The sequence below is a fragment of the Bufo gargarizans genome, chromosome 3, assembly GCF_014858855.1.
Source record: "Bufo gargarizans isolate SCDJY-AF-19 chromosome 3, ASM1485885v1, whole genome shotgun sequence".
Classification (NCBI taxonomy): domain Eukaryota; kingdom Metazoa; phylum Chordata; class Amphibia; order Anura; family Bufonidae; genus Bufo; species Bufo gargarizans.
Genome location: NC_058082.1, coordinates 72562151 through 72576367, shown reverse-complemented (window position 1 = coordinate 72576367; position 14217 = coordinate 72562151). Strand labels below are relative to the sequence as shown.

General features: G+C 44.2%; 1 protein-coding gene across 11 annotated transcripts in view; it reads left to right on the top strand.

Moving 5' to 3' along the window:
• The window catches only part of NBEA (neurobeachin), a 580876-nt gene that overhangs the window by 396764 nt on the left and 169895 nt on the right, over positions 1-14217 (top strand). For all 11 annotated transcript variants that reach the window (XM_044287233.1, XM_044287230.1, XM_044287232.1 and 8 more), the window contains one exon: positions 14068-14211. In XM_044287233.1, coding sequence (XP_044143168.1) covers positions 14068-14211 — 144 coding nt within the window. The remainder of the gene's footprint in view (positions 1-14067; positions 14212-14217) is intronic.

Genomic DNA, 14217 nt, shown 5'->3' with positions numbered 1-14217 from the left:
GTGGGTTAGGCCACGGTCAGTGTTCCATCAGTGATTGTGAACCAAAACCAGGAGAGGCTCAAAACACAGAGCAGTTTGAAATCTTCCATTAGACATTATCTGGAGGCTCCACTCCTGGTTTTGGCTCACAATCACTGATTTAAATGACTGACCAAACACTGACTGCGTGAAAGCGGCCTAATGCCTATATTAGACGGATCCGATATCATACTGAATGTCGTTATGTGAATGAAATTGAACAAGCCTCGCAAGATGTAATACGTATGAGTGATTAAACGACGAGCAAGGAGATCAATCGTGATCTTTCATCCTGCTAAAAAAAATATTGATCCTCGGTCACAGATCCAGTCGTATAATATGGAGTCGTCTACTCGCTTACAGATCACATAGAGGCGTGCTACTTTGTAGCGAACAATTAACAAATACGTACGAAAGTACGAACAAACATCGCTCTATGTAATAAGATCATTTTTGGCCGCTAACGGGTCACAACATCTTCGATCTGTAATAGTTATCTGCAAGACATCTGCTAGTCTAAAACAAGCCGAACCCTGTGATCAGCACATTTTTTCAGGTACTCATAAACAAAGTGGACAACCCCTTTAAACTCAATGCAGTCGTTTTTATAAGGGTGTCCTCTACAAATGTCTTCACAGGTGTGCAGCGTAACACAGATTAGGAGTCATGGGGGAAATATCTTCACCTATAATGCAATATCAGAATAAATTGCACGTGTAGCTTGAGTCCTATATGTGAATGCATGTTGCCTAGGACTGACAGCACTGAACAGTTAGGCATTCACTGTCTGTGAATAAGGGAGAAGTTTAAATCTTCAGACAACCCCCTTAATAGAGGACCTTTCACCACTCCTGACATGTCTGTTTTAATAGCTTCATGCATTCCCCATGTAATAATAATTCTGGAGTCTCTATTCTTATGGCTCTATGTTGTGCTATTCCTTTATTATTCCTGCTGGAAGTTATGAATTGCTGTTAGCCTTCAGTAAGGGTACAGAGGGGAGGTAACCAGTTTGGGGGGGGTGTACCTGCACAGTCTGAAAATGGCAGCACTGATTGGCTAGAGTGAGACTGTGCAGCTACACACCCCCAACTGGTTACCTCCCCTCTGTACCCTTACTGAAGGCTAACAGCAATTCATTCATAACTTCTAGCAGGAATAATAAAGGAATAGCACAACATACAGACAGAAGAATAGATGCTCCAGAATAGTTATTACACGGGGAATGCATGAAATTATTAAAACAGGCATGTCAGGAGTGGTGAAAGGTCCTCTTAAAGTGTTGCAATATTTATGCATGACCTTCCAAGATGTTCATAAGGGGTACATATAAAAGGAAGGTACACCTATCGGGCCTGGTGTCATACAGCGTTTCTCCAGAGTATCCAGTTCCTAATGGTTTCTTGTAGGTTCTACACACTTTGTTGACTCTATAGCTGCAATATAACCTTCTTCTATGGTTATACTACTGGTCCAACTCATGGAATACACTTCTTATCCTTATGGAGATCCAGCCGAGTCTTTCTCCCTGAGAAAAATACAGTATATGCAGATTAGCAGTCCTTCAGAAGGAAAAAAATGTCTCTCACGTGCCACTTACACACAATACACCACTGGAATTACTTTGAGGTGATTTTGACTTCTCCTTTATAATTATAGAATCCCATCTGAAGAGAGAGTAACTTACTGGGTGTGGAGGTGTCAGATTTTACATACTGCATTCATGTAATATTAATACACAAGAAGGTGAAAATCACTGTCGGTTTATAGAAAATATCTCCTGTCAGGTAGGGTTGTGGAAGAGCTTAGTGCATCTCTAAAAAGCAGCACAGTCCTATTAGCAGTGCTGTCAGTGTGGAGAACACTCCATTTCCCGTGCTTTTCCTAATAACCTTTCTTGTGTTACGCAAAGGTAACTCCCATAATCAGAGTATATTGTCAGCCCTCCCCTAACTGGGCAAGCATGAAATGAAAAGCTTGTTAATATTGATCCACTTCTTTTTTTTTTCCTTCTGTGTGTCCTTGATGTCTTTCCGCTGTGAGCTGCAGGTCCTAGGCCTATGTCCACTTTCACAATGATAAATGCAGACCCTTCATTGCAGTAACTATACGGCCCCGTATTGATGTAATAAAGTAGGTTCTAATTGAGTAGCTGCAAAACCAATCTGCTCATTGCCACTCTTTGTATCTTGGGTAATATGTACTATGTTTCACATTAGTGCTCCCAGATCTATCTCTTTTGGGCTTAAACTAGTTATTGATTGTAATCTGCCAACATCAGATAAAATATAACTTTAGCCATCTTTGAAGTTTGACTCTTCCAGACCATGCATCAAAAAAAGAGATTCAAGATATACTCCTCAACATGGAAGGACAAGCCATAAGGTTATTCAAATCGAGGAAGTAGCAGGTGTTGCTAAGATCTGCAAATGATCATAATTTCAAGCACCTAGCTCTAATCTGTAGCATGTGGGAGGGGCATTAAAGCCAGACTGAATTTTTTTTTTATCCACATGAATCCTCAAAAATTGGAACGAGTCATGGGATGATTGTGTGATGCCTCTTGTTCATCGACATGCCAGTTATCTCCACTTGCCACAAACTGAGAGGAATAGAATCCGTGAACTGGGAGACCTTGGTTTATCATTCCAGCAGATAGTTATGTGCCTAGGCCTGGATTTCAGCACTGTTGAACGTTTCATGTCCCACTGGTTGGGAGACAAAAGACAAACTGGAATGACAGCAAGACGTGCACAGAGGCCCACCTCTGCATGGACAGAGCATCTAATAAGAAGAATGGCGCGTAGTGATCCATTCTGTACTGCAATTTAAATTGAACGTCACATCCCAAGCCTAGGGCGGAAAACATTGTCTACACAAAGCATCAGAAGGAGTTTTCACAACTTTGGGTTATGAGCCAGATGTCCATCTGCAGGTGTTCCACTGACTTCACATTACCTCTCTCAAAGGCTATCATGGTGCACAGCAAGATGGCAGTGGAGGTCTGTCCACTTCAGGGATGAGTCCCGCTTTTGCCTCCAAAACAATGATAGCCAGAAATTGGTCTGGAGACCATGTGCGCAATGCCCCAAAAAGACCTTTATAAGGGAACATCCCACTGCTCCTACTTACAGGATTATGGTGTGGGGTGGCATATTGTACAGTAGCCAAGCTCCTTTAGTCTACATTTTAGGTACAGCAACGGTTCAGCATTACACAGATTTGGCCACGGAACCAGTGAAACGGCCATTTCTCTAAGTGGCTCTTATTTAATAGGAAAATGCCAGGCCACGTGCTGCCCTTCCTACTGCTAGTAGCCTGCATGGCTTAAAGGTGCTACCATGCCCTGAGGCCTATTCGACGTGCACATTTGGGATATAATTGTTCTGCAACTGCAAAGGGAGCTGCCAGCAGCGGATCTTGATGATTTGCATGCCCAAGTGCATTCAGTGTGGCAGAGCATTACTCAGACAACCATTAATAACCTCATTGATAGCATACCAAGGCATGTATGCACGTGTATTGCTGCACATGGCACTAATACTTCATAGTGAATAAATCAAGAGGATTTGAATATTTTATTTCCATTTTTTATCATTTGCATATCAACATGTCTATCGATCCTGTGATATCCATCATTCCACGACTTACCTTTTTGGTGTTGCAATAAGAATGGTTAATCGTGTACATCTTCTACAAACTTGTGCCGTGAAAGCTGTAATGGTGGACCATTAAAGGAAAATCAGTCTGCTGCAACCTAGGTTTATACAGGGGAAACTCAAAAAATTAGAATATTGTGCAAAGTTTATTTATTTCAGTAATGCAACTTAAAAGGTGAAACTAACATATGAGTTAGACTCATTACAGGCAAAGCGAGATATTTTAAGCCTTTATTTGTTATAATTTGGATGATTATGGCTTACAGCTTATGAAACCCCAAAGTCACAATTTTAAGGTACCCTTTGCTGAGGGGGTATGGATTAATTAGGTGACACTTTGAGCCTAGAATATTGAGTTTTTTCACAATATTCTATTTTTAAGCTGCATTAATGCAATTCCTTCCTTTAAGTTGCATTACTGAAATAAACTTTTGCACGATATTCACGTTTTTCGAGTTTCACCTGTATACTGCTAAACCTTAGAGCTCCCTTTCGGCTATGCTCAATGCAGTTGCAAATCCTGCAGACGAGGAGTAAAGGCAATGGGACCAAAATGTACCCTCATAGTGGAATCACAGTCTGCCTCAATAGCTCAAAGGGCAGCAAAAACTACTGTGAATAAAGCAAATTAAAAAACAATGCATGGCGTACGCACACTCATATCAAATATTTTTTTCCATTCCACAGTTTTTAAGCAGTATCTTATTACCTTCAAGAGGTCCTGTCATCTCTCCTGACAAGTCTGTTATAGGAAATAATAGTATTTTTCGTAGTATAACATTTGTCTTCACACTGACTCTCCCCAGTCAGTGCTGCCAGTGCCCAACACACACCCCTTTGACATAATTTTTTTTATGGAGGAACCTCACAACACAGAAAGGATGTTCTAGATTTGTTAGGTCATGCGAAATGTAAGTATTTACTAAAACCAACAAAGCTGACCAGTGCTCTTTATTGATCAGCTGAAGATCTCATGCATTTCACAGAGCTATACCATATGCAGGAGGCCGTAGTGTAGCGTCCCTGTGTCTCTGAGCTTTGTTTGTTGCCATATGTAGGGAAATAGTCTTCTCTAGAAGCATCCCACGGTTCGATAAATGACATAGCGCTGAACACCATAGGGTGTTACAAGGAGTCCCTGCAGCTTTGTAAACCTCTGTATGAAACCGGAGGCAAAGGAATGTCTAGTAAAGCACCATTGAAGTCTACATGTGATACATGCATGTCGGCACTTGAGGTCTTATGGTAGGCCAAGTTATGGAAGAACATCAGCTGTCAGATGGACTTTTGTACATGTACGATACGAAAATTATACAATAAAACCTCTATGACGAAACATCCAGAATTGCTCCTGAAATGGCCTTCTAGAGGAGCAGTCCATTCAAGGAAGATTGCCTTATACATAGATTAGCACATATTAACAAATATCACAACCTTCAGAGATACTGATAGCTTTAAGAGCCAAGCTCAGGGGACAAGTTCAAGTCACTCGATGTGTGCCTGATTTTACATCTAAGAATATACTATACAGAGCCTGAGATTTATATTTCTGTATGTAATAAGACTAATTGTCTGCAGAACCACAGCTGAAACAGCTGAAGTAGCGGTGGAGCAGACCCTTTTATCTATTGCTGTCATCTCGCTGGAGCAGTAGTTTTTCGAAGTTGTCTTCATCTGGCCTCATTCGGTTAGTTCTTAACTCGCACTCTGCAGGAGATGACTGCAGCTCAACCCCAGGGACAGATAGTATTTCACTGCGGAGGGGAAGGATGGAAATGTTACCTTAACTTGAAACTAGTCTTGTTTGGTTTTATACTTCTTCTCATGCAACGCCGTGTCCCTGTTTATCCAACACTTCACATCTTGTTACATTAACAGGGGTCTATATTACATATTGACTTCTGCTTAATAGCTTTGCAGACCGCCTTCTTTCACATAACCTAATGTAATGCTTGAAATCTCAACAGGCATTTCTGTCCATGGCCAACAAACGAGCTTATATTCACCTTGCCGATTCCCTACCATTGCTGTTCTAACGGTGCCTGGGTCCTGCTGATGTTCCAGCACAGACAAAAATGGTTGTGAATGGACACCCCAATGCTGCTAGCGATTGTCGGGAGGGAAGCGTTCCCTCCCGGCGGACACCACTGCTATTACATGCAGCGATGTCCTCCGCAAAATGGGGAGGAGTAATCACTATGCCATAGTTCACCCCCATGCAGGACAGTGATGTGCCGGCAAATCCAGATCTTTTATCGGGTATTTAGAGGCAGTATTAGACTGCCAGATGAAAGTTAATGAGTGTTCATAGGAACGCACGTTAGCAATTATCGGGCAGAAAATCTGTCCGTCTAATATACCCTTTAGTCATTCACTGGTTGTTGTGGGTCATTACTTCAGCCAGTAATTAGCTGAGCAGAATTTGTGGCGACGTTTCAGCTCTAAAATTGAGCCTTTCTCATATATATACACTAGCTGATGGACTCGCCTTTGCTCGGGTATGTTTAATCTATTTCATTTAATGTTTGTATGTGTAGTTAAAAGATATCAACACTATCCACTAATAACAGTGACATCTACAGCACCCCCCCCCCCCAAAACAGTGACCCCCACAGTGCCCCGTCCCTTAAAATTGGACCTCCACAGCAGCCCACCCCCTTAACTTTGACCTTTACAGCAGCCTTCTCCTTTAACAGTGACTTTCACAGCATACCACCCCCTTGACAGTGACCTCCACAGGGGCCTGCCCCCTTAACAGTGGCCTTTACAGGATTGGGGGCGTGTCCTTTTGAACAGCTCACTCTAAGACAGCAGCACTGTACTGTCTGAGTGTGATCTGCAGGGAGAAAGTCACCGTCCCCTGCAGCTGACAGAAGTTGATTTTTACCTTCCTTTTTTTTTTTAATCCCTGTCGGCTCAGGAGTGGGAGGGGCCGTAACCTAACCAGATTTGGGTGTGGCTTAGCGGGACCTAGAAGTTGATTTTTAACTTCATTTTTTCAATCTGTCAGCTGAGGAGTGGGAGGGGGCATGGACTCATCGGCTCGGGGGCGTGTTGTTTTGGACAGCTCACTCTAAGACAGCATCACTGTGCTGTCTAAGTGTAAGCTGCAGGGAGAAAGTCACCCTCCCTCCCACCCCTGCAGCTGACAGAAGTTGATTTTTACCTTAATTTTTTCAATCCCCGTCGGCTCAGGAGTGGTAGGGGCGTGACCTAACCCGATTAGGGGCGTGGCTTAGTGGGCCCTGGGGGCGGGGTTTTAAGTCTTTTGAGGGTGGACACATTGTGGCAGGGGGCGTGTCTGGGCTCCTTCCTGCAAGAGTTACGCCCCTCTGGGCACCTTACTGGCTCATTTGCATACCAAATAAACTGGATTTTCAGAGGATAAAAACATCTATTGCTAGAACAAAGGCACATCTTGAAATAAGGTACTAAGTGCTATTAGGCCATGGCTTTACTGCAATAGAAATTATCCTGACCAAGCTTCTATTGGCTAATGCATTTTTTGGGGGAATATCTCGGGAACGCAACGTCCTAGAGAGCTGAGACCTGCTCTAAAACCTTCCCGGACACCTGATGTACCTGTGTGCCCAATTTCGTGATTGTAAATGCAATGGTACGGGTTCCTTTAGCGGACATACATACACACACACACATACACTCGGCTTTATATATTAGGGTGTTACCATTCCACTTGCCAGTTTATTGTGTCTCCATCCAATCAGCTCTGTTACCCTTTTGACGAGGAGAATGATGGCACCCATTCGTCAGCCAGACTAGTTAAATTTTAACCCGTTGCTAATATTTCTATGAATGGCTCTTTCCCCCCATTTATATTTTTTCCCCTGTTCCAATCTTTATCAGGGTATGAAACTGCTAAAGATGTCTTGTTGGTCACATTATTGCTGAGCCTTCCCTTCGATAATACGTAGCATACATGCACATTGGCTAAGGAATGTCTACTAAATTAGGAATATTTCTTCAAGGATCAGTAATGTAGGACTTATGCTTAGAAACAGCAGTGTAATATAGAATAATCTGGAATGCCATATGCAATTCCTGACGAAAACTATAAAAAAAATGAGTACAGGTTCCTTCACATATGTCTGGCTATCCAGACGTTTGCGGGAAACTGAAGCTAGGACTGAGTTCATTTCTATGAAATCCTTCATGTTCATTTGGTACATCAGTTGCAATGCCAGATGTCAAACAGTGCTTGCTGCATGCAGCGCTATCAGTCTATTGACACCGGACCTGTGCACACATACATATATCCTCTATCCACTGGCCAGACACAACTGATGTATCCTCACCCAGTCTAGAGGTGCATTTAAACATGCCGAGAAGCAGGCAATTATTGGGAAGGGACTGTTAGTTCCCGGTAATAGCCTGCTCGTCAGTTGGGGGGAGAGCTGTATTTACATGCAGCAATCACCTCCACTGTATGGGCACGCGCAATGCCTACACATGGTGTACACCTCTTCTTTATGCTGCCTCTTCCATTGACTTCATAAATTCATTGAATTTGGCACATTTTATATCTTCTCTGAGCTGCACCCTGTTTTTCTACCTTAAACGTCATCATAAATTTCCCTCGTTTTCCTTATTTGTCTGTCCTTGTACATCTTCTAGAAGGGAGATCTTCATTCATTATTATTAATTAGCTGCCACCAATCAGGGATCTCTACTAAGCAATTCCACCTGAAGTTTCACCTTCTTTAACCCTGACATGTTCTCGCAGAATAGTCACCAAAGTAGGTCTGGAAGATGGCTGCACATTAATGTCATCACTTGCGGTGTTATCCTGGAGAGCATGTCGTCGACACTGTTCTGTTGACTTCTCCTGCCTTTTATAGATTACACAGAGTGCTGCTTCACAAAGGGAGACGTATAATCGCATACATTTACCGAAAACTGAGGTGTTCATTTCACAAACACGTATCCTCCAGAACATCCTCACATCTTGAAATCATTGCCATCATTGTACTGTACTTGGAAGGAGTTGTCTAAAATGGTCATATTGATGTGTTGAACTTTCAATATACCGCTAGGAATAGCATCTTTCAAAAGGGGGAAAAAAAAAAAAAAGAGAAGTTCCATTGAAGCAGATTTCCAGATGTTTGGAAACATTAGAATTTCCTGTCAGTACATTTAGGTAACACTGTGATGAGGTTAACTTTCCATCCTGCCAGCCTTTTCTGGAGATGAAAGCTGGCTTTTATACATACATTGCCTTATCAGTGATCTAGCGTGGTTGAGAAAGCAACCCAAATGGCATCTTGCATGTACTAAGAGCCGTCCGTTGTATCACGGGCGTGCTTACTGTTTAATTAAAGCCCTAATTGTTGTTACACAGAATTCCTTAGCCTGTAATTTATTAATAGATGTGCCAGTATCCGTGCCAAGTCTGGGTGGTGAACTTGCCAATTCTTCTGTTTTTCTTCTTATTAGGAGAAGTGAGGGTTCTTACAATTAAATCGAGCATCTAAAAATCCACAGAGCTCAGAGGTACTGAGACTCTTCCACAGACTCAGTTATCACCAGATATGTCCCTTTTCATAAGGGTTTAGTCAATATTTCTAAAACGATTATATTTTTTAATAAGTGCCACCAATTTTTTCTTTAATTTCTCCCCTTCATTTCATTCTAATTTGTCTCATGTTGCAATTAAAACTGAGAAAAACATAAAGCCGGTGAGGAGGAGGAGGGGACATGGCTGATCTCCTGGGACACAAAGAGATTTTTTCTTTAAGACAATGGGCAGAAGCAGGAGCCGTCTTTCCCTCTGCTTTACCTGTAGTAGCACAATGTTATTAAGCTCTGCCCCTCAGTTGATACCCAGTCCCTAGTGCATTGCAAATTTGCCGCCGTCCCCTGGGGTCACTGTATCATTATCCAGTTGTAAGACTGTGGCACTTTGTGTTGCCCAGCACTGTACTTTGTGCTTCGTCACGGGACTGTACCTCCATTGAGTGCCATTGTTAGTGGTGTCACCCACCTCACTAACTATTACATTGTTGGGCCTTATGTGATGTACACTCCTCTGCCTATGATATGTTTTTAGGTCATACACCTTGTATGCACATTCCTAATTATACCCAATAAAATATTTATTATTTTGTCCCTATCAACGTCCTTGTAGTTATATGGTTCCAAATCTTTGAGGACGTATACATCTCCACGCACATTTTTGTAGCTCAGTTGATACCCAGCCTAAAAATGGAAGAGCTCTTGAGAAAGTGTATACCCTGTCTTTCCAAGGTTTCTCCAAGATTGTTTGCTTTAGTAATATGCAGAAAATCCTGTAGACTGATATATACTGCCAGAGTTCTCATTGGTGCCTTGCAGCGCTGGGGTCCTAGTAGGGGTGGGCGATATGGCCTAAAATCTATATTGTGATATAATTTTAAGCATGTGCGATATGCGATACATATCGCAATATATTGTTTTCTATATTTGGCTTTTTTTTTTTTTATTAACTATTAGCCCCCTTAAGGGCTGGAACCCTTGTCATATTCACCCTAATAGAGCTCTATTAGGGTGAATAGGACTTTACACTCTCCCTGCTGCCCTGTGCTTGGTGCACACAACAGCAGGGAGCTGACCATGGCAGCCAGCCTCTCATGTGCCCCCCAGCCTCTGATCAGCCCCCCAGCCTCATGTGCCCCCCAGCCTCTGATCAGCCCCCAGCCTCTGATCAGCCCCCCAGCCTCTGATCAGCCTCATGTGCCCCCCAGTCTCTCATGTGCCCCCAGTCTCTCATGTGCCCCCCAGTCTCTCATGTGCCCCCCAGTCTCTCATGTGCCCCCGAGTCTCTCATGTGCCCCCGAGTCTCTCATGTGCCCCCGAGTCTCTCATGTGCCCCCGAGTCTCTCATGTGCCCCCGAGTCTCTCATGTGCCCCCGAGTCTCTCATGTGCCCCCGAGTCTCTCATGTGCCCCCGAGTCTCTCATGTGCCCCCGAGTCTCTCATGTGCCCCCGAGTCTCTCATGTGCCCCCGAGTCTCTCATGTGCCCCCGAGTCTCTCATGTGCCCCCGAGTCTCTCATGTGCCCCCGAGTCTCTCCTGTGCCCCCGAGTCTCTCCTGTGCCCCCGAGTCTCTCCTGTGCCCCCGAGTCTCTCCTGTGCCCCCGAGTCTCTCCTGTGCCCCCGAGTCTCTCCTGTGCCCCCGAGTCTCTCCTGTGCCCCCGAGTCTCTCCTGTGCCCCCGAGTCTCTCCTGTGCCCCCCAGTCTCTCCTGTGCCCCCCAGTCTCTCCTGTGCCCCCCAGTCTCTCATGTGCCCCCCAGTCTCTCATGTGCCCTTCAGTCTCTCATGTGCCCCCCAGTCTCTCATGTGCCCCCCAGTCTCTCATGTGCCCCCCAGCCTCTCATGTGCCCCCCAGCCTCTCATGTGCCCCCCAGCCTCTCATGTGCCCCCCAGCCTCTCATGTGCCCCCCAGCCTCTGATGAGCCCCCCAGCCTCTCATGTACCCCCTAGCCTCTCCCTCTTATCAGCCCCCTCTGGTAACTCAAACCCACCCCCCCTCTCTCCCCAGTATTAATCATTGGTGGCAGTGGCCACAGGGTCCCCCCCCCCATCATTGGTGGCAGTGGGCAGTGCGCCCCCCCCTCCCCAGTATTAATCATTGGTGGCAGGGCCCCCTTCCCCCCCACATCATTGGTGGCAGCAGCAGTTCCGATCAGAGTCCCAGCAGTGTAATGCTGGGGCTCCGATCGGTTACCATGGCAGCCAGGACGCTACTGAAGTCTTGGCTGCCATGGTATGTCAGTGAGCAGCATCATACTCACGTGCGCCGTGGCCGCCAGGCGCTCCTTCTTCTGTCTGTGCGGCGCATTGCTAATAATTATAGCATTAGCAATGCGCCGCACAGACCTATGAGAAGAAGCAGCGGCCACGGCGCACGTGAGCTATAAGCATTAGCAATGCGCCGCACAGACAAAAGAAGGAGCGGCCACGGCACCGTGGCCGCCAGGCGCTCCTTCTGTCTGTGCGGCGCATTGCTAATGCTTATAGCATTAGCAATGCGCCGCACAGACCTATGAGAAGGAGCGGCCACGGCGCACGTGAGCTATAAGCATTAACAATGCGCCGCACAGACAGCAGAAGGAGCGACCGGCGGCCACGGCGCACGCAAGTATAATGCTGCTCACTGACATACCATGGCAGCCAGGACTTCAGTAGCGTCCTGGCTGCCATGGTAACCGATAGGAGCCCCAGCATTACACTGCTGGGACTCCGATCGGAACTGCCGCTCTGTGGTCATATCGCAGTCCGGCGATATGCACAAAATCCATATCGTGGCACAAATGTATATCGCATATCGCCTATACCGCCCACCCCTAGGTCCTAGGTTCGAATCCGACCAAGGACAACATCTGCATGGAGTTTGTATTTTCTCCCCATGTTTGCGTGGATTTCCTCCGGGTTCTCCGGTTTCCTCTCACACTCCAAAGACATACTGACAGGGAACCTAGATTGTGAGCCCCATTGGGGACAGTTGGATGCTAATGTCTGTAAAGCGCTGTGGAATATAGTAGCGCTATATGAGTGCATTATTTGCCAGCTTAGAGTGCTCTCTCTGGCTCCGTACCTCCCAGGCCTCACACTAGCTACAACATGGATGTGCTATGAGTGTTAGGCTCTGGCATAAGTTGCTCATTGGCCACAGTCTATTTTGCTTCCCTGCAGTAAAAAGAAAAAGGGGCAGCCAATGCATACAACCCAAAAGAGGCCAAAAGGACGCTCTTTTGGCCTCCATCTGGGGAACTGTATATTTTTATTTTTTTCTTACCCAGTGGAACACACTTGTCACTGTATAAGAAAATACATATAAATACCTCCCACATAGGCTCTGATGGGATGTGAACAGAACCTACTTGAATGTATCCTTTGTGGCATGTAAAAACATAGGTTGGGAAAAAAAAAAAAAAAAAAAAAAAAAAGTTTCTTACCCCTGCACAGAAGGTCTATAGCAGGGATGCTATAGACCCTCTATAGCAGGGTTGCCCAACCTACAGCTATTAGGGCATGCTGGGAGTTGTAGTTTTGCAACAGCTGGAGGGCCGCAGGTTGAATATCCCTAGTCTATAGTATCAGAACTACAACATTGGGGGTCATCATGGCATTTGTATGTTCTTCCTTAAGATGCCATAGATGTCTTCTGTGGCTATATGTATTAATTTCCTATAAATGTTGTACAAGCATGATAGAAAATTGTGTCAATGTCATGTAACTATTTATTACATCTCTTCAGTGTGCGACCAGAACTTTGTGTGTGTGTGTATGTATGTGTATATATATATATATTTATTCATGATATTTCTCATGTCCTCTGCTCTTTTTTAACACGGGTGGAAATTATCTATCACGGTATTTAAATGATTTCTTTCTGTGGGCTGATTGAATCTGTCTGGCTATGTGGCGCTTTCGTCTGAGCGCAGTTCATACAGTGTATTATGAATTAATGAAGATGGATGATTTACGTATGACTTCCTGGAACAAAACATTGCCTTGTTTTTCTGCCTTCGAGTCTATTAAATCAAGGACGTTCTGCATATCCTCATTGGTATCAGTATCCTTTAGGATGAACACGCCATCGCTTGAGAAAGTTCCTGAAATTCTCAGCAGCGGCATTTGGAATGTACATTGGATTAAAAAGATTTTGTAGTGTATGTTTGGATCACTTTCTGTATGTGTTTGTGTGATAGTTGAGAGATTTATATATTATACATTATTTGTCAATAGTAGCTACAGTGATGACATAAAACAACAAGAATAAAACAACAAAAAGAACCAAAATCATGGAATACAGTAGGATAATGTTCTAATATACTTTTTATTTTTATCCGCATCAAAATGTATGTTGGTTTTGACATTCAGCTCATTGACCAAGCAGTTCCTCTCCATAACTTGCTCTTGATTTGTGGAGTGTTAAAGTAATATAGTGGGAGGACAGCCTTTACAAGCCATGTAATGAGCCCGCCCTTGGGAGACCTCATTCCTCCTATGCCTCTTATATTGATTAATGAGACCCTAATTCATAAAAGATTCCCGTCAGGCCTTCCATTTAGGTAAATGTACATTTCATACATCTGGAAAACAAACCCCGGTCTTCTTTAATGAGAGATCACTAAAGCGATAGAAATGATACGTGATTGAAACAGTTTTATAGTGGACATATGGACAGCGAGCGTAAAGAATCTGTAAGGTTTACGTCTTATCCAGTGTCACGGTGGAAGTGATGTGCAGTTCTGGTTGTCTGGGATTTCTAATAGATTTGGCTAAGTCACTGAACCTGATGCTCGTAAATATGTCTCTGATGCTCAGAATACTGTATATCCATTGCATATAACGTCTTATATGTTGATTTATAAAACCTTTGTGTTATAGGCACAGAAGAAGATGTCATGAAATCAAAGAAAACTTTCCGAAGCCAGGCTGCGGTAAATCAAAATGCAGAAACTGAGCTAATGCTGGAAGGGGATGATGACGCTGTTAGCCTTCTTCAGGAAAAGGAAATCGACAACCTTGCAGGTAGAC